General features: G+C 40.5%; 1 protein-coding gene across 1 annotated transcript in view; it reads left to right on the top strand.

Moving 5' to 3' along the window:
* Positions 1-20209, top strand: part of adcy2a (adenylate cyclase 2a) — a 60570-nt gene that overhangs the window by 34662 nt on the left and 5699 nt on the right. The window contains exons 5-19 of the mRNA XM_068323519.1: positions 4349-4497; positions 4720-4831; positions 5282-5409; positions 6055-6213; positions 6414-6546; positions 7084-7260; positions 7960-8003; positions 8205-8285; positions 8900-8969; positions 9145-9242; positions 9449-9533; positions 11175-11312; positions 12787-12906; positions 12999-13183; positions 18165-18249. Of these exons, the coding sequence (XP_068179620.1) occupies positions 4349-4497; positions 4720-4831; positions 5282-5409; positions 6055-6213; positions 6414-6546; positions 7084-7260; positions 7960-8003; positions 8205-8285; positions 8900-8969; positions 9145-9242; positions 9449-9533; positions 11175-11312; positions 12787-12906; positions 12999-13183; positions 18165-18249 (1764 nt within the window). The remainder of the gene's footprint in view (positions 1-4348; positions 4498-4719; positions 4832-5281; positions 5410-6054; positions 6214-6413; positions 6547-7083; positions 7261-7959; positions 8004-8204; positions 8286-8899; positions 8970-9144; positions 9243-9448; positions 9534-11174; positions 11313-12786; positions 12907-12998; positions 13184-18164; positions 18250-20209) is intronic.

Raw genomic sequence — 20209 nt, 5'->3', positions numbered from 1 at the left:
CTTTTCTGGAGATGCGTTATTACATCAATTGTGAGAGGTTTTTGTGTCCACTTGATAAATGGTTGTGAAAATGTATCAAAACATCCTATATTAAAAATATGATGCCAGGACACAAAATTGGATGAGTGACCTGCATGTGTGCTTAATTTTATGTTTGGAACAGGTGAGACGAGTTGTGCTGCTGAATATAAGCAGTGTGGTCTCCTTTGACAGATTAGCAAGGAGTTGCATGCCTACAGGCCCCTTTGTGTGTGTGTGTGATACAGGGGCCTGTACTCACAAATATGTATGCATGCGTTTGTAATCAGTAGCTAGAGTGTGCTTTCTTAATTTCCCTTCGGGGATCAAACCAGTATATAAAATTAAAAAAAAAAAAAAAAAAAAAAAATTGATCAAAGCTTGTTGCTGTTTGGCAGGGATAAAGTAGCTGTTCAGTTGGTTTTGAGTGAAACCAGCTTTTACTGTGAGACTCCATTCCTGGGAAGGAGTTGACTCTCCCAGCGGTGTCCCCTGCTTGTGTTAATGGCGCTGCAAGTACATCCAAAAATGCCCAGGGTGTTTCATATTAGCCCTGGAGTGCTAATGCAACCAGTAACAGATGGAAGTCGCTCTGCAGAGACGAGTGTCTTTGGCTCTCATAATATATGGAATATCTTTCATGCTTTTATCCCAAGTACCATGTAGTACAGTGAGTGCATACATTTTCAGTGTGGTAGGTGAAAGGGGAACTGTGTGATTTCATCATATACCTGAAGCCCATCCAGAGTTTGTTAGCAGAAGCTGTGAATTCTCTGATCCTCCACTGCAGTACAGGGGGATGATCATTATTGTTGAAAACTTGTCAAGTTGGAGGTGACTTTGGATTGATTAAATTATTTCTCCCATCGTGAAGTTGTTATCACCCTAAGAGGAGTTTTATTTGCTAATTATGGAGCAGGTTGATTCGAAATAATCCCCACAGCAGCTTCTCAGAGAAAAACAGATGACAGTGTTAAGCCACCACTAAATAAATAAAAACTGGGGAAGTGATTAAAGTCAAAGTCAAAGTCAGCTTTATTGTCAAATGTACCATATATGCACGACATACAGCACAGATGAAATTGCAGTCCTCTCTGACCCACGGTAGACAGTACAACAGGCAGTACAACACAGGTAGTACAAAGCGGGACAACACAGACAGTACAAAACAGGCAGGACAACACAGGCAGGACAAGGGAGTTGAGCCTCCTGACCGCCTGGTGAAAGAAATTGTCCTTGAGCCTGCTGGTTCTGGCCCGCAGACTCTGCAGTCTCCTACCTGAAGCAGCAGACTGAAAAGGCTGTGAGAGGGGTTGGTGGGATCACCTGCAATGCTGATGGCTTTGCGGGTGAGGCGAGTGTTATAAATGTCTGTAAGGGAAAGGAGAGAGACACCAGTGATCTTTTCAGCTGCTCTCACGATGTGCTGCAGGGTCTTGCGGCAGGAAACGGTGCAGGCGCCGTACCACACGGTGATGCAGCTGGTCAGGATGCTCTCGATGGTGCCTCTGTAGAAAGTTAGCATGATGGGGGGTGGGGCTCTTGCTCTCCTCAGTTTGTGGAGGAAGTAGAGGCGTTTTCTCCACATTCAGATGGAGATTGTTGTCCTTCCACCACATAGCCAGGAGGCCCACCTCATTCCTGTAGGCTGTCTCATCATTGTTGTTGATAACACCCACCACAGTCATGTCGTCTGCAAACTTGACAAAGAGGTTGGAGCTGAAAGTTGGTGTGCAGTCGTGGGTCAACAGAGTGAAGAGGAGGGGGCTCAGAACACATCCTTGGGGGGATCCCGTGTTCAGCGTGATGGTGCTGGAGGTGTTGTTACCAACTCGAACTGCCTGTGGTCTCCCTGTCAGGAAGTCCAGCAGCCAGCTGCGTATGGAGGTGTTGAGTCCAAGCTGGTTCAGTTTATAAATGAGCTGCTGGGGGATGATTGTGTTGAATGCTGAGCTGAAATCGATGAACAGCATTCTGGCGTACGAGTCTTTGGTCTCCAGGTGGGTGAGGGTTGAGTGTAGGGCAGTGGAGATGGCGTCATCAGTTGAGCGGTTGGACCGGTAAGCAAACTGAAAAGGGTCCAGGGTAGAAGGGAGGGCAGACTTGATGGGCTGCATGACTAGCCGCTCGAAGCACTTCATAAGGATGGGAGTGAGTGCAACTGGGCGGTGGTCGTTGAAGTCGGATGGGGGCGACTTATTTGGGACTGGGATGATGGTGGTGGCTTTGAGACAGGTAGGGACAAAAGCCTGGCTCAGGGAGATGTTGAAGATGTCTGTAAAGACATCTGTGAGCTCATCAGCACAGTCTCTCAGGACACGACCAGGAATGTTGTCAGGACCTGGGGCTTTCCGTGCGTTGGTCCTTCTGAGGACTTGCTTCATGCTGTCTGGAGAAAGCGTAAACACCTGGTTGCCAGGAGGGGGTGGAGCCTTCTGTGCCGGGATGCCATTGTCTGCCTCAAAGCGCGCAAAGAAGTCATTCAGCTGATTCAGCAGAGATGTGGAGCTGTGGGTCGTGGGTCTTCCCCCCCCCTCAGCAAGCGCTCTATCAGCCCGGTAGCACGTTAGCTGGTCCAGCTGAATGGCACAGTCCAGGACGCTGTCAGTGAGCCATGTTTCCACAAATATGAAGACACAACACTCATCCAGGGCGGCACGGTGGCGCAGTGGTTAGCGCTGCCGCCTCACAACACGGCGGACCCGGATTCGAGTCCCGCTCTGTGCGGAGTTCGCATGCTCTCCCCGTGTCTGCGTGGGTTTTCTCCAGGTTCTCCGGCTTCCTCCCACCTCCAAAAGCATGCGCTTCAGGTTGATTGGCCGGTCCCAAATTGACCATAGGAGTGAGTGTGTGTATGACTGATTGTTTGTTTCTATGTGGCTCCGCGGTGCACTGGTGTCGTGCCCGGAGTGTCCCCCGCCTCACACCCTGAGACTGCCGGGAAAGGTGCCGGCTCCCCCGCGACCTGCGTTTGCGGATTAAGCGGGTTAGAAGATGAATGAATGAATGAACACTCATCCACAGACTTAGTTGATGATCGGAGCAGGCGGATGTAGTCCAGTTTATTGTCCAGCGAGCGTACGTTGGTGAGAGTGATGGTCGGGATAGCCGGCCGGTGAGAGCAAGTCTAGCCAGGATGCCTCCGCTCTTGCCCCGCTTCTGCTTTCGCATGTTCCGCTTGTGGCGCTTCCACTGCCGGCTGGGTGCAGGAGTGGGGGTCAGTGGTTGAGCAGGCCTCCGGAGCAGGCCGCACTCGCGCAGCACTTCCGCGTCAGCTGGGTCTAAGTCCAATAAAGTTGTTCTGCGCATGTCGAGCAGAAACTCACGGGAGTATGAGTGCCTTGGAGTAAGTAGACATGACGAAGATGGACGTGACAAAGATGGACAAATACACGGAGAGACAAGACACAAAAAACACAAAAAAAACGCTGTATCGGGAGACAGAGGAGCTGCTGCGTATGCATGCGCCGCCATCCTCTTGGGAAAAAATCCACTTAAAAGCCTAATGGTGGCTGTCTAGAAAATAATGAGCACTATTATATGTTATGCTTTACATTAGTAGTTACATTGAGCTGCAGGAAGTCAATCCAACACAATATAGGTGCCAATAAATGTTGATAAAGGACTACAGGATTTTATTGAGCACCAACAATGTAATGAAGGATTATTTTTCTTTATCCTCCTGCCACAAAGGTTAATGCTTCAGAATTCAATTAGAACTGAATTCAATTAAAAATCCATTTGCTGAAAATATAAACCTCAAGGTCCCCAGTGATAATTTGATGATATGTTATTTCCAGATTTTCCATTTGAAAGCTTGTTTTGTCACCGTACACATCTTTGTTCTTGATTTTCATTTGCATCACACGTAATTATACTGAATAGAGGTTGGTATCACATGCCAGCTGAATTATGTTTTGTGGTGATGAAGTATTGTTGGAGAATTGTCTGGACCTGAAACAAATACAACAGTCAGGCATTTTTTGTGTTTCATGCTAAACATGCATTTAAGTTGTTGTTGAACGTTAAGCATGTTTAATTGGAAAAAATTGTATTTATTGCAAATGCAAATGGAGTTGTTTTGATAAACTGATTATTTCCCTTAATTTCCCTGATCCTCCCTGTAATTGTACATTTTTATCCCCCGCCACGATGGAAGTACATTTTTTCCCCACTTCCATTGGTGAAAATTGGCTCCGGTTGGTTCATTTTGAAAGTCGGATTTGTCTTGGATGAAGGTTTTTGATGTTTGAAAATTGAATTTTTTTCTCAGTTATGCAGTTAACAAGAAATGTTATGAACATGGCTGTCTTTTATGCATCTCTATTAGGAGCGTCTCCTGTTGTCACTGCTGCCAGCTCACATCGCCCGAGTGATGAAGGCCGAGATCATCCAGAGACTTAAGGGTCCAAACTTTGGCCAGATCGAGAACACAAACAATTTTCACAATCTCTATGTCCAAAGACACACAAATGTCAGGTTTGCATTATTTATTTGCATTTACCCTTTGCAGGACCAAAACATATTCATACACACACAAACACACACACACACACACACACACACACACACACACACACACACACACACACACACACACACACACACACACACACACACACACACACACACACACACACACACACACACACACACACGATGTTACAGTATATTGACTAATATATATTTTTTCTTTTCTAGTATACTTTATGCTGATATAGTGGGATTCACACGTCTTGCCAGTGACTGCTCACCTGGAGAACTGGTACACATGCTGAATGAGTTGTTTGGCAAATTTGACCAGATTGCCAAGGTACACATTTCCCTACTGGATTAATTTTCTGATAGCCAAACATTACAACACGCTATGATGCACCTTACTGCATGTCACCACCCATGAAGTGTAAAATTCACCCTAAATGCAATTCAATGACATACAGTATCTTGATTTTATGGCCATTCTCATCAGTTGAGGGTGCATTGATGTTATTCCTACAGTCGCCAAAATTCAAAGAGCAAAAGCTTGTTCGTTTTGCTTCATTTTGAAGTTAAATCATCCACTGACAAATCCAAAACTCTAAAGGGACTTGCAACATTAAAAAATAACACAAATAACTATAAGGCATTTTGAATCTAAAAAACCGAAGGTGGATTTTCTTTCACAGAGTTATTATGAGATTAAACTTGAAATTTGCTTGTGTGGTCTGTCACTGTGACCTTTTTCTGACCCCTCATTCAGCTTGTGCTTTACCTCCGTATGCAGGAAAATGAATGTATGCGGATCAAAATCCTCGGTGACTGTTACTACTGTGTGTCTGGGTTACCAGAGTCTCTGCCTAACCATGCTAAGAACTGTGTGAAAATGGGTCTGGACATGTGTGAGGCCATCAAGTAAGTGACCTGAATTTACTGCAACCATCTGGAAACTTAATACACAAATGAAAACCCTCAGAATTAAATATTTAGTTCCAGGATTTTATTCTGGCATGCTAACTCGGCAACATGCTGAGGACTCTTGAATACGTGCTTTTCAAATTTGTCTTCAAATGTATTTTTACATCCCGAGAAGCTGTGATGTATTCTAATTGTCAGTTCGTCCGTTCGTCCATCCGTTTGTCCACCAAATATCTTCACAAACACTCCAGATTGAAGGAAAAGTAGGTCAGGGTAAAATTTTGAATTCAGGGGTGTTGCGGGATGTCGCAGTCTCTGACTGCATTGGGTGCCTATTTTAAGTGCATCCAAGATTCTACAAATGATGAAAGTTTTGTGTTAACTGGTGATGGATCTGAATCAAATGTGTGGTGATGAGTGTAAAATAAGTGAGCATCAATCTGGGATAAAGAGAAGGCATGCTGGGACAGAATTATTGAACTTCATACAGCAAGATTTTTGCAGAAAACGATTTCCCATAAAACTTGTTGAATACTTCCAGAGTTTCCCTGCATTCACCCTCTGCAGGTACAACATTTTCTCTTTTAAAGCAACATAACAGGGCAGCCACATTAATAAGAGTTTCTTTTTGGTGTGTGACAGGAAAGTGCGAGATGCCACCGGGGTTGACATTAACATGCGCGTTGGTGTCCATTCTGGGAATGTTCTGTGTGGTGTGATTGGACTCCAGAAATGGCAATATGATGTATGGTCACATGATGTCACACTGGCCAATCATATGGAGGCAGGAGGTGTACCAGGGTGAGTGAGTGTATTGTGACTGGAACTAAAGCAGATCTTCCTTATGGTATGTGATGATGTATGTATGATATTATGGGTCTTTAAAAAATCTTTCAATACATTTATCATACTTTAAATCCATGTAAAAGACACCTAATGAGTACCAACATCCATTTTTAATATTCATACAAAAAAATTTAGATAATGTTTTGGTGTTCCAGGCGGGTTCACATCACCTCGGTGACACTCGGCCACCTGAATGGTGCCTATAAGGTGGAAGATGCGGATGGACAAGAAAGAGACCCCTATTTGAAAGAACATGACGTCATCACTTATCTGGTCATCAATCCAAAGGTACTAGAGCAAAAAGGAGAGTAAAGGCATGTCAGTTTACCTCCTGAGCTCTGCCGGGGTATCCTTGAGCAAGGCACCCCTTTCAAGTTGATCTTTGGGGTGCGCCATTGAACTGCCGACCGCTCTCTCACCATTATTTGCATGCCCTACAGGTCCCTTGTTTGTGTGTGTTTTGGACCTGTGCTAACTAGAGTGAAAAATAATTTACCCTATGGGGGAACAAAATAAAGAGAGCTTAATCTTTAAACCTGATATTAATTTTTTTGGTAAAACCGACATAAAAAGGTGTAACTCAAAATGACCTGTACCTGTATTTTATTTTATTATGTGTTGTTTTTATGTCCTGTTATTGTTTGTGGTAAGTCTTAGGCCATAGTATTTATTTAGAGTAGTAAACGTGTTTTAATGACCTCAGATGGCCATTATAGATTGAAATTTAATAAATAACGGCTCACAAACAATTTAACTTATGGACGTCGTCCCGGAACCAATTGTGTTCATATGTTGATGACTACCTGTATTTCCATGTTTGTCCAGGTGGAGCGTCGAAGTCCACAGCATCATTACCGTCCCAGGCACACAGTAGATGGAGCAAAGATGAGAGCCTCTGTTAGGATGACCCGCTACCTGGAGTCCTGGGGAGCAGCCAAACCCTTTGCTAACCTGCACCACAGAGACAGCATGACCAATGAGAATGTGAAGATCAACACTGCTGTGTGTAATAGTTTGTACCCATTTACATTGGTACCTCTACTAACGAAATTAATTGGTTCTGGAAGAATTTACGTAAGTAGAGACGCGTTTTCCATGCAAACTCCTTAAACTTCCCTTTGTTTTAATAACGTGGCGATTGAAGATGCATTATGGCCATGTTCTTTGGCGAGGTCAACCAAACACATCCCTTTTTCATGCTTTTCTATGATCTCTTGCTTTGTTTGTTTGGACAAAACAACTCTTTTCTTCATCTTTTCCTGTTTTCTCCGTCACTTTCTTGGGGTCCATAGTGAATACTCAAAAAGTTAATATATTTGCGTAAAACTATCAGAACACCTCATGGGTCGAGGGCCAAATGACGAGGATGCTACATAGACACCTATTTAGCTACACACAGAGGTCCCTCTTAACCAATGGAATGCCAGGAAGATGCTAAGTAATAGCCAATAGTAGAACAGCTGTAAGAATGTTGCGTTCAGGAAATTTGGGAGCTGCGAGTAGCAGCCCATACTGTCTTTTTACCTTTCGTAACTCAAAATTTCTTTCGTAACTAGAGGCAATATTTTCCTTCTTGAGGCATTTTGTAAGTAGAACATTTCGTATGTAGAGACATTCGTAAGTAGAGGTACCACTGTATTATGATTTAAGTGAACCTGAAGCCTTTTGGCTTGTAACACATATCTCCCTGTTGGTGTATAGGATGTGCCGATGGGACAGTATCACTTCCAGAGGCGATCAGAAAGGCAAGCTGCTTATTTTGAAGCTCCATCACCTTTTTTTTTTTTTGGTGTTTGGTAGGATTATCCCACCCCTCAGAAGTTCAGAGACCAATGACAGGAAGTCTTATCAGACTAGACTTCTGCTGCAGGATTTGGTGTGCGTGACTAATATTGTTTGAACTGAAAACATATTAAATCTCTTTTTCTTCTTGTTACTGATGAAAGGACAAAATCTCAGAAGAAACGATTTGAAGAGGAACTTAACGAGAGAATGATCAGGACATTTGATGGGATAAATTCCCAAAAGTAAGTATTCTTAAAAAATATAGTCGTGTTTTGCAAAAAGATGGTTGTAGACTATTACTAGATATTGATACAGATATATAGCGATCAGTTGAGTAGCTAAATAGATGGATGGATAGATACCGAAAGATTAATTTTATTTATATAGAACATACTGTAGATAGGAACTCAAAAATTAAGGGAACAGGTAAAGGCCACAAAATATGACAAAAATATTATGGTTTTTATCCCTAACCATGACAGTTGCGCTAGACATGAAAATAAACCATATAAAATATTTCCTGGAAAGCACTGTTCAGAGTAGGGCGTAATTGTGACATCGTAGAAGGTACCTCACTTCCTCCAGAGAGGAAACACTGCAGATGCTCATAACTTGCCCTGCTCACACTGATACACAAATTAATAATCATATTATTAATCATGCAACACTACGTTAATGTCTGATATATTGTACCATGTTCATATGAATTGTACTGAATGTTTCATACTCAATATTTACTGTTAAAAATTCAAATAATTAATCAAATAAATACACTTATTTTTTGTATAGATGCATACTAACTTTCTACTGGCAAGTTTTATTTCATCTATACTACTGCATGTCTTTATCCATACAGACAGTGGCTAAAGTCTGAAGATATCCAAAGAATATCTTTATTCTTCCACAACAAATCCCTGGAGAAAGAGGTAAGAACAGGCATAAGTACACTAAGATGATCCAGCCCTGGCTGGCTCTATCTTTATAGTCAATTCAAAAACAGTTACAGAATGTAACAGCCTGGCCTTATACTTATTATCATTATATTCTGTATAGTATTGCATCTTTTAAAGCATCTGTTTAAATGCCTTTTCAACCCTCTAGTACAGAGCAACAATCTTGCCGGCTTTCAAGTACTATGTCACCTGCGCCTGCTTGATCTTTTTCTGCATTTTTATTGTGCAGATTCTCGTCCTTCCAAAGTACGTTTGATTTTTGTTTTTAACTAAAAAGAATACTGTTAACATACCATTTTACTCTATGTTAATGTGGAACACAGCATAAATGTGTATTGTTTTCCTGTAAACAAGACTTTTACTATGTGCTTTAACAATTAATTTCCTCATGACTTTCTAAATTTCTATTGAATCCTGAATTAAGACTGAACTTCATAACTTACTGTATTTAGGACAGCTGTCTTGGGGATATCTTTTGGAATTGCTTTTCTTATCCTCTCCATGATCATCTTCATATGTTTCATTGGACACTTCCTGGTGAGTACATCAATTTAGTACAAATGTTAAGCTTAATATTTATCTTTGTCCCACCAAAGGCACTTGAGTGGTTTCAGCTCATTGCAGGGCCACATGACAGACAAGGACATACACACGCTAACACCTACGGAAAATTCACTAAAGCAGCATGCTTTGGGAGGTGGGAGGAAGCCGGAGAACCCAGATGTAGCCCACGCAAACGCGGGGAGAACATACAAAGTCCACACAGAAAAAATCAGATCCAGAAATGATCTTGCTGTGGGGAAACAGCGCTACTCACTGCGCCACCATGTTGCCACTGATTCTCCCACTTAATTTTTCAGACACAGACTAAGAAAAAGAAAAAAATTATCAAAACTATTAAAGTACTTCAAAATTCGACATACAATAGGCTTAAGTGCCATAAACCACACCATTAATTATCTATGTATTGTTGTCGATGTAAGAATCTGCTGCCAATGTTCGATAACTGAAATCACAGCTCCTGCTGCCTTTCATTAAGTAATTTAGTGTTTGCTCGGCCTTTTCTCACGATATTGTCGATACCTATCACAGTTCACGATGGACCTGCAGAATAAACCTTGAGTACATGCCTGTTTGTGAACAAGAGCCTTACGTATTTTTCTCTGGAAAAACTTTTAGAGATTATTTTAACATACTTAAATTTGAAACAGTGATTTGAGTCCTTTAAACATAACTTTCAGTTACAATTTTTAATTTAATATATCCTGTTATTTTTAAGAGAATATTGGAGGCAGAGGATGTCTGAATTTGAGAGCCAAATATATATGTATACAGTATTTCTCTGTATTCTAAAATTATATGGTTTATTGGCAGACTAGCGATTTTTTTATTCCAGTCACAGAATAAGGACCTGCCCTAGGTGGAATTTTATGCAGAACCCTTATTTTTAAACCAGGAATGATGGTGGGGTTTTATAAAGGTCAAACATGCTTATTTGATGAGCTGTCTTACATATTCTACTATTTCTGTGACTATGCAGCTTGAAATACTTTACTTAAACCAACTCAACTTGCGCCTTTTCTCATTTTGAATCCTCATTCATATGCATCATTCAAGTCATGCATATTTTTATATGAACTGTCAGTCCAGAGGTGAAAATTCCATGGAAATGCCTTGTTTTGAAGCATATATCATATATCCCACTGTCTCAATATTTACACTGATGCATAATAAAGTCTACCATCCTTGATTCTGTGTTTAAAGCAGAACCACGAGTTATAGTCGTATGTCACACTCAGATAATTCTCAGATATTGCTTTGAGACGATGAGGCAAATGATTTGTGTTTTCACTGCAATTGTCTCTTAATGAAACATATTCAGCTCGAGGTGATGCTGAAAAGAGGAATAGGTAATTGAGTGTAACACGTCAATGGAAGATGCTGTTTTTATTACGTCAATAAACGTGGAATACATCAACATATACTATACCAACAAAGTACAGTATGTGGTCTGTTAGGTGTATATTGCATATTTTAAATCGAAGAAAATTATCCCCACTTTTGTGTTTGTGCTTCACAGTTCTTGCCCTTGCTTGACTGTAGTCAGTAATGTACATGAAATGTGTGTCTGGACATCTCTGTGTTTTTATGTGTTGCTGTTTTATTGGATCCTTGCAGCACTGCAGTAAAAGCACCTCCACATCTTGGATGTGGCTGCTGAGGTCATCCATCATTATTGCCAACAAGCCATGGCCCCGCATCACTCTCACCATGACAACCACAGTTCTAATACTTGTAATGGCAGTCTTCAACATGGTAAGGGTTAATATGCTGATCCTGCTGTAAGAACATCCGTTAGGTTTCATCTGTGACAACCCTTCACAACACAGATGTTAAACACTGTAATTAGAAGGTGACGGAATGAGTTATGCTTCAATAATTTTTAAAAAAAATAAATAGTAATTATATTACAATAGTATAATTTAAATTATAAGGTTCACAATACAGTGGTGAGACCAGCGATGTTGTTTGGCTTAGATATAGTTTCACTGAGGAAAACAGGAGACAGAGCTGGAGGTAGCAGAGATGAAGATGCTGAGGTTCTCTCTGGGAGTGACCAGGAAGGATAGGATCAGGAATGAGTACATCAGAGGGACAGCACATGTTAGAGGTTTTGGAGATAAAGTCAGAGAGGCCAGACTGAGATGGTTTGGACATGTCCAGAGGAGAGATAGTGAATATATTGGTAGAAGGATGCTGAGTTTTGAACTGCCAGGCAGGAGGCCTAGAGGAAGACCAAAGAGGAGGTTTGTGGATGTAGTGAAAGAGGACATGAAGGTAGTTGGTGTGAGAGAAGAGGATGCAGAAGACAGGGTTAGATGGAGGCAACTGATTCGCTGAGGGGACCCCTGAAGGGAAAAGCTGAAACGAGAAGAAGAAGAAGAATTATGAAAGTTGTTAACTTGTTGGGTAAATTAATAGAGATTAGTGTTTTATAGATTATGTGAGGTTACAGTATAATTATATGAACAAATCTATAATGTTGTATTCATATTTGGAATGATGATTATTATGATGTTGTATTTGCAGTAGCCTTTGTGCTTTCCTAATTATGTGTGTATTAAGCCTCCATGTTACTGAATACATCCCCATAAAGTCAGCTAAAGAAAACTATTGCCTTATCTCTGCATTGGTTTCTGCTGCCAAGCACTACACCAGCTTTCAACATGATTATGGGTTTCGTGCATAACTGTACCAACTCCAGTTGTGTTTAACGATAAGGCAATGTTGTTCTTATGGCTGATTTTGTGATCAATTTCATGAAGTACCTGTTTAGTTCTGAAGCGAGGACAAAGACAGAAATAGAAAGGTTTGGTTAAATGGCACCCTGAGGCAGGGTGTCAGGCCCGCTTTTAAACCTTCACATAAATCGATTCTGGAGATTAAAATGTTGTTATTTGCCTGACATGGGTCAGTTGCTTTGGGCGGATGATCCAAATTTGGCTTTGCTCAGTGGGGCAGTCAATCCTCATCTTATCCTGCGGGCTCATTTCAAGGGACATTACTGAATTTTTGTTACCTCTTATCTAACAAGACTCTATTTTCTTCCTGCTCTTACAATGTAGACTAATTTCCCTTTTCACATGCTGATCTGCAAGGCAAGTAGACAAAGACAGGTTTTAATTTGAGGCAAATTGTGTGCTTTGCTTTCTGTGGTGGATCTGGAGTTTTATCACGACCTAAAACGTGACAAAGACTTAATTTCTGTTGGTTTGTATTTTTTTCCTAGTTCTTTGTGGAAGACAATCTGTCGCCTCCTGTTCAGGTTTACAATTCTTCCAATGAAACATTGTTTTTCCAAAATGGACAGCTGATCACCTTCACAGGCAAAAACAACTTCTATCTTCCTGTAAGTCATGATTAATGTTATTGTTACAGGGATTCTCTCCTAAGTCATCTGTGAAGCCACCAATCTGTCTACTTCTGTTTCTGTTTATCTAGTATTTAATTTACAGTTGCATTCTGGGCCTCATCTCCTGCTCCGTGTTCCTGAGGATCAACTACGAGCTGAAGATGATTATCATGTTGACAGCCGTGGTGGTTTACAACATCATCATTCTGCAAACACATGCCTCTCTGCTGGATGAATACAGCAGATTTCTGTACAGGACTGAAAGCCTTGACAGGTAGGTGCACAGCAACAAATATATGGTTCAAGATAATGTGAAAGCCATAGTCTGTATACTGTATATGCTGAAGAGAGTGAACTGACAAAAAACAAGTGTAATGTTGACATGATTAAGATTAAGATAAATCTTAACCATATCAACATTGCACTTGTTGTCATGGAAAACCTCAGTGATACGATGATGTATGGTAGCCATATTGGACAATAAATAAGGAGGCCTATCTGAAATCTGTTTTCCAGTCAGTTTGGTCAAGAATGACTCTTTGCAGGACCATGAGCTGTTTAAACGTGATCATTGTCTTGCAACTTTTGAGCAAACAGTCAACAACTAATTCATAGCTTTATGCATATTGATGTAGGCATGCTTCACATGCATTGACCTGCTGTATCCAAGCTTTTTCATGGGCTTTTGAAATACAATTTGTGACAGTGTGCAGTTTATTGAATTTGATGATATGATGTTTTAGATCCCTGAATTATCCCTTTTTTCCGTGTGAGGTAGGGGTGTTTCATCAGAGTATAGCATTTCCCATGAGTTGTAACTAAAGACAATTTTTAAATGGTGTCGATTATTAAAAAAAATCAACCACGTCCGTTAGCGGTGGCTCACCTCTGTTATTTGGGCTCTTGGTGTATTTCAAGGATAACATTTAATTATGTGGATAATAAATCACAGGAAATTAATTAATTGGCTAGAGCAACCTTATAGAATCTTGAATCTAAAATCTTGAAATTGCTCCGGCATCACGCTTGGAGTGAACCCCGCCTCTTGCCTGCAAGTCACCTGGGAGAGAATCCAGCAACCCGGCGACTCGCAGACAGTGGAAACAGCAGTTACATAGGAAAACGAATGAATGAAAACTTTGAAATGCAACACATGAAAAAAACAAAACATCCAAAAACACTCATTTACTTTAACTTCAGTTTAGGAAGATTTACTAAGCCTTATGGCAAATACAGTATGAGCAAAAATCAGGTCAGCATTAAGTCATCAAAATGTCATCAAATCTTAAACATTAATTTGGTAGAAATTCTGAAAAAGAAGGAAAGTCCTACCTATATATTCGGAGCTGCACAGTTGAAAAATGAATGGAAGTCAGAGTGAGGAATTGATTGGCATGTCAAAAATGACTAAAGAAACTGGTCTTCCTCTGGGTGCTGGTTTCTGTCTCTAGGTTTCAACCCTGAAATTATCATTTTAGTGCAATGTTTTATTTCATGTTAACGAAAAATCATTTAATACTTTCTCAATCTCTATACTGCAAGTCACTGTATTCTGTTGTACATTCTAATCGCAATGTCAATCCTCATAATAAAATTGTTCACACATGATTTTTCATTTTAGCTTTTCATTAGCTGCAAAGCAAAATCATTTATCAGCATAATGAGTACATGAGACTATATAAAGCTTTATTATGATGATCATGCAGGGTTATATTGCATTGTTTACTCATTCAAATCATATCACCGATTTTTTTTAATTTACTGTTGGGAGTGAGAGATCCAAACACTTGACAGTACAGATATCATACAGATGTCTTAGATTGCAATATGTGAAATAAGCATACATTTATTCAAATGTCATTGCAGATAGAGATGCTTCAACGGAAATGAAATTATTTTAATGGGCAGCTAACTTAAATCCTATACATTTGTAGGTGGGCAGTCCTCTGGTACAGTAAATGGGCTGTTCTGGTCTGACAGACTATTTAAAATGATTCACAGTGAAAGACAGCTTCATATATTACCTCTGACACACATTTACACAGTCTGTGCCTGATCATGAAGCATAATTTCCATTCACATACAGTAGTGACTCATACACCAATGGATCAGCCATTGGAAGCAATTTGGCATGACTTCAACATGTAGGCTGTCGGCGCCAGCCATCAAAACACAGTCCAGATAAATAGACAATCACTTAACCTTGTGAGCCACAGCCACCTAAAGTATGCAGCACATGGTCTTCCCAAGCAGTTTATCAAATAAGGATGGGCTTGTTCAGGGGGACATGAAGATAAACCTGAGGGGAATAATTTGAGCTTTTTTTCTTACATCTGACTAAATTCTCCAAACAGGTCTCTGCATGAAAAATAAAACATTGGTGACATCAAAACTGGTCAAGCTCAACAACAGAGAACCTGAAGTTATGATTATGGCTAGAAGCTGGTCCAGATGGTGGACAGTTGTTTCGTCCAAAGAAATCCATCATTTTCGTCAGACACAGGCTCCACAAATATTTAGTGGATCAACTCTAAACGTGTTCTGTCTGTCTGTCTGTCTGTCTGTCTGTCTGTCTGTCTGTCTGTCTGTCTGTCTGTCTGTCTGTCTGTCCGTCCATCATCATCCTCATTAATAATAATAATAATGATAATAATAAAGATAATAATAAAATTCAAAAACCAAAAGCGAGGAATTCCTTTTTTGTAATGTTATGTTACTATCAATTCCATAAATCCAATCAAACTTTTATTGAAGCAGTGACATCAACGTTGTATTAAAAGCTGGATGGACTCAGTCACAACGAGTCCGACAACCTGCTCCAGCCAAAGACTTACAACAACCATCCGTTTGCTCTCATGAAAGCATTAGCAAGCATTCTGTCCTTATATTACTGAAGAAAGAACCAATTAAACATTCGCTAGGGAAAGTGTCGTGCCTAAATCAGATTGCATTTCAGATAACTAATTGCCGGCTCATTTGCTGGGTTACGTCGGGATCCTGCTGACAAACCAACCACTGTGTGTGTTTGTGTGTGTGTTTGTGTGTGCGTGCGTGTGTGCGTGCATGTGTATGTGTGTGTGAACAACAGCAGGGTCCTCTGTGTTCTCACAGAAATATACCACTTTCAGTGTTGGCAAGTCTGGTCTGTGCATAGATGAAAAGTAGTTTTTCCTATAGTGAATAGTTTCTCCTATCCTGATTGTCTGATTGTCGTTCAGCCACTCTGACCTGACCTGAGTGACCTGAATTTCATAGTCAACATTATGTTTTCAACTTGTCAGGATGAAAGGCTTTTTGTTGTTTCCTCAGTAGCATGAACATAAAGCAGGGCTCTTTTCAGAATTTCTACCCAAACTAAATTTTTTATATCTTAGACCCAATGAAATTTCCATAAATGTTATTGACATTGTTTCATGTAACAGAAGATTTTAAATAAGCAAAATATTGAATGTTTGCTTTTCTTCAAAAATTAAAGTACCAAAGAAGAAGTTTCTATTCTGCTTTGTAGTATCTGTGATACCAAGAGAGACTTTAATGATGATATAATCTCCAGAAAAATCCTGGAGTTGCTCGATTGATGATGAATTATAGGATAAGTTTTTTGGGCATCATGACAGCTCCCTTTTTTCCTGATGGCTGGAGGTCGTATTTGGATACAATATCCAAGACTATCTATAATTTCTCAGTAGAAAAGTCTAGAAAAAGGTCATGTGTAATAAATCAAATTCAATCTCGTCTTCCAAATAATTAACTTTCATGTCCTGGAGGAATTTCAGATTTTAAAAACAGTATTTTTAAAGAGGCTCCTTCGAAGACAATATGATTACCGTGACTTATGTCAACAGTAATAAGACATAGGATGTTGACAAACTTTAAAAGCTTTGGTAATCTCAGTTGATCAAAACTCAAGTGCTAAAGGCTTTATCAGAATTAATTGAAATCATGCCTTTCTGTTAGTATTCTTTATATCTCTGGTTTGACATAATGCAAAACCGTCCTTACCTGTTACCATCGATTCAGTGTAAAGAAATTAATTTGATAATGAGCCAGCAGAGTGCTGAACTTTGCAGGCTGTTTTCTGTCGTCTGCAGAGCTCTGCCCTAGATAAGAGTCCATTAATATGCAAAATGGGTTTGCAGCAATTAGGAGGTAAGAGCCGTGTTTGAATCTTATCTCACATTCTCAAACTAAATAAGGATGACTAGACTTCTCTGACCAAAACCTGTTTCACTGTAGATTTAATTATAATAGGTGTGTTTCCATTTTAAACTCACGAGAGACATTATTAGAAAGACATTTTTGTGTTATTGTTTTATCTATTATTTTCTTTCACTTGTGATCATGATAGTGATTGGCGAGCATCACCTCCACTGAATTGATTGTGGTATTTGCTTCGATTTCCATACATTTCTAAGACTTTGCATCATGCCACACAAAAATCTGCTTCATGTTTTGTGTCAAAACAGCATTTATCAGTATTTTAAATTAATTTTACAGGGATAACCACCTTGACATGAATTGTTCTATATATAGTCAACCTGAGATGGATGTTGCAAATGCATGCAGGACATTTTGCAAACAGCTGTTAGCAAGCAGACTGTGAACAGCCGGCGATCTGCAGCGTTATTGTCACCTCATCTCTGGTTGTTTGGCTGGGTCCTGCTGTCAGTGATGGCTGAAAATAACAGCATGCATAAACGCTAAGGTCCCCAAATTCTGATCCGACTACTCGTTTATGTCATATGCACAAATCAGATAGGTATCTGAGCTATGGCTTCATAGGAAGAGACTCAAATCTGATTTGAAAGGATTCTGTTTCTGTGCTCACTCAGTCTTGGAAAAAAGGACTTGTGTCACACCAACTCAAATAATCTTATTTCAGCCTAGAAAAGTGGACATAGCCTATTTTAGCCCTGGGCAGGTGTCCTGTTTGAGTGTTATGATGGGGAGATAAAATGGAAGTGGAGGTGAATCTTAGCAGAATGTGACCACTGGTTGTTTTATTGCTTGTAAATGCAGTCTGGTAGGAAAAGGTCAGCCACTGGAAAGTAAATAATAAAACATGGTCTCAAAGCAGGGGTGAGACCTCAGACAAAAAATGTTTTGCTAACCAATTGCGTTACACCGGTCAACTATCAGCTGACTGCAATCTGAAAATTTTCTTTTATTTTTTGCCTCATTGTTGTTTCTAATTATGTGCATTTGTCTTTGCACATAACTAACCTACGCCTCCTTTCCCCCCTCTGTCCTTCCAGACCAGGAGTCCTCAAGGATCTGAAGTCTATGGGCTCAATCTCCCTCTTCATCTTCTTCATCACCTTGCTTGTGCTTGCCAGACAGGTAAAACTCCAGAAGTTGAACACATGCTATTGCCCGTCTTGTGTTTTGCTTTTACATCAACACCACCATTACCCATCTTTCTGTTTTGTCATGTATTGGTTGTTGTATTACCTGTAGTGCCTTCCTGATATGCTTATCTTTTATGTTCTCTCACTTTGGACCGGCTGAATCCAAAGTGCTATTGCTTTGTTACTGTTAGTGCGTTGGTCTGTGAAAGATGTAGGCTGCACTGTGAGCAGCTCTCATCCCTCCTGTGGATGGGTTCTATGTTCCTGTGGTCTCTTTAACCCTTACCGTTCCACAAAGCATGAGCATAATAGAGCTTGATGTGATTGCAGGCTTTGCTAAAAGCTGATGTGTTGCATACAGTGCAGCAGCATGAGCAAGTATTTTTCTTCTGCACCACTCATGCTGCTTGAAAGGTTTAATATAAGTGAACATCAACTCCTGGCAGTGTTCCCCTCTATAGTTACACTTGTATTACCTATATTAGAGCTCTGAGTAGTTGCACAAGTCCCTGTGATAAACTCTGTTCAGGCAGTAAAGCCTTTTGGCTGCGGTGCCAGGCCGACACGAGGCATCCACTGGGCTGATGTTACCTTCCTCCAGCCCCTCTGGTCCATCAGCAACTTGAAAGTTGTTCAACTGAAAATTTATAGCAGAAACCAAAGGCTGATCTTTAGTCCTGCTATTTAGCGGTTATGTTCCGCTGCAGGCTACTCGCTGTCCTCAAAGACTTGTGCAGGACTGGTGCACATCTTTACTCTGGAGCTACAGTATTTCTGCAGCTACTATCAACACTGATTTGCAGTAATAAGTAACCAACTAAGAATCAAACTTGTGAGGATTAGTTTACATAGCGAATGCTAACATACTTTTAACATGAAGGTCAAGCAGTGCATGCAGTAACTTTGTGTGCTGTTAGGTAAACTGACTTTTATCCCGAAGTCCACCCAGAGCAGTTGTGCGTGTTCAAAGCCGGAAGGAAGAATAAGAAACAAATCGTCTCCGTTATCAAATATGTATTTTTACCCTAATTTTTACCCAATATTTCTAAGCAGATCTGGGTTCTCTGTCCCTAACACAAAATCTGGTGTTGTATGAACCGTGACAAAGGGCAGGAACAACACATTCCAGAGAATCTCAGGTATTTATTATGCCCGTCTCTAGGCTCCACCTTAAGGATGAGCCGCTATACATTAGCACATATACATCGTGTCGTTCTCTGGCTGGTTGTTTTTCCCTTATATGGTTCTCCAGTGTCAGTCTCCAATATCAGTCTCCAGTGTCAGTCTCCAGTGTCAGTCTCCAATATCAGTCTCCAGTGTCAGTCTCCAGTGTCAGTCTCCCGTACCAGTCTCCAGTGTCTCCACCTTCAACAAAGAGCCAAACAAATTACACAGCCGGCGTCCGCCGCTAAACGGTGGACGCCCATTACACAATGTATTTAGCTATAACATTATTAGGTGAAATACAAAGTAAATACAAAACCTGAGAATATATTTGATTATATTTTCCTTCAGTGCACATGTGGGTGTGCAGACACACTGTCTGGTCAACAGCAGACTTGAATGCAGGATGGGGTCACAGTAGAGAGAGAGAACATTGACAGAGGAAGATTTTTTTTCTTTTATATCAGCTTATCTTTAAATTGGCTGCAGCCCTTCCCCAGAGCTGATCCATCTGCTGAAGGAACAGAGCGGCTTCTTCCCCTCATGGGGGAAAAACCAAACCGACTAGATGAGGAAACATACAGGTGTGAACATCTTTCACTGCATTCTTCCCCTGCCACTGCTAAGCTGGTGCTAAACATTCAAATTATGCAATATTATTAGCGTGGCCTGTGGAGACGTATTTGGTATCTCACCACATTAACATATGTGCTCTGTGCATTACTATGCATTATTTATTGTGATATAAATAGATATGAAAAGGACTGTTTCCCATGACTGTTCACACA

This window comes from Antennarius striatus, chromosome 9 (genome assembly GCF_040054535.1).
Source record: "Antennarius striatus isolate MH-2024 chromosome 9, ASM4005453v1, whole genome shotgun sequence".
NCBI lineage: Eukaryota > Metazoa > Chordata > Actinopteri > Lophiiformes > Antennariidae > Antennarius > Antennarius striatus.
Note: the sequence above shows the minus strand (reverse complement) of the source record. Positions and strands in the feature narration are given on the sequence as shown.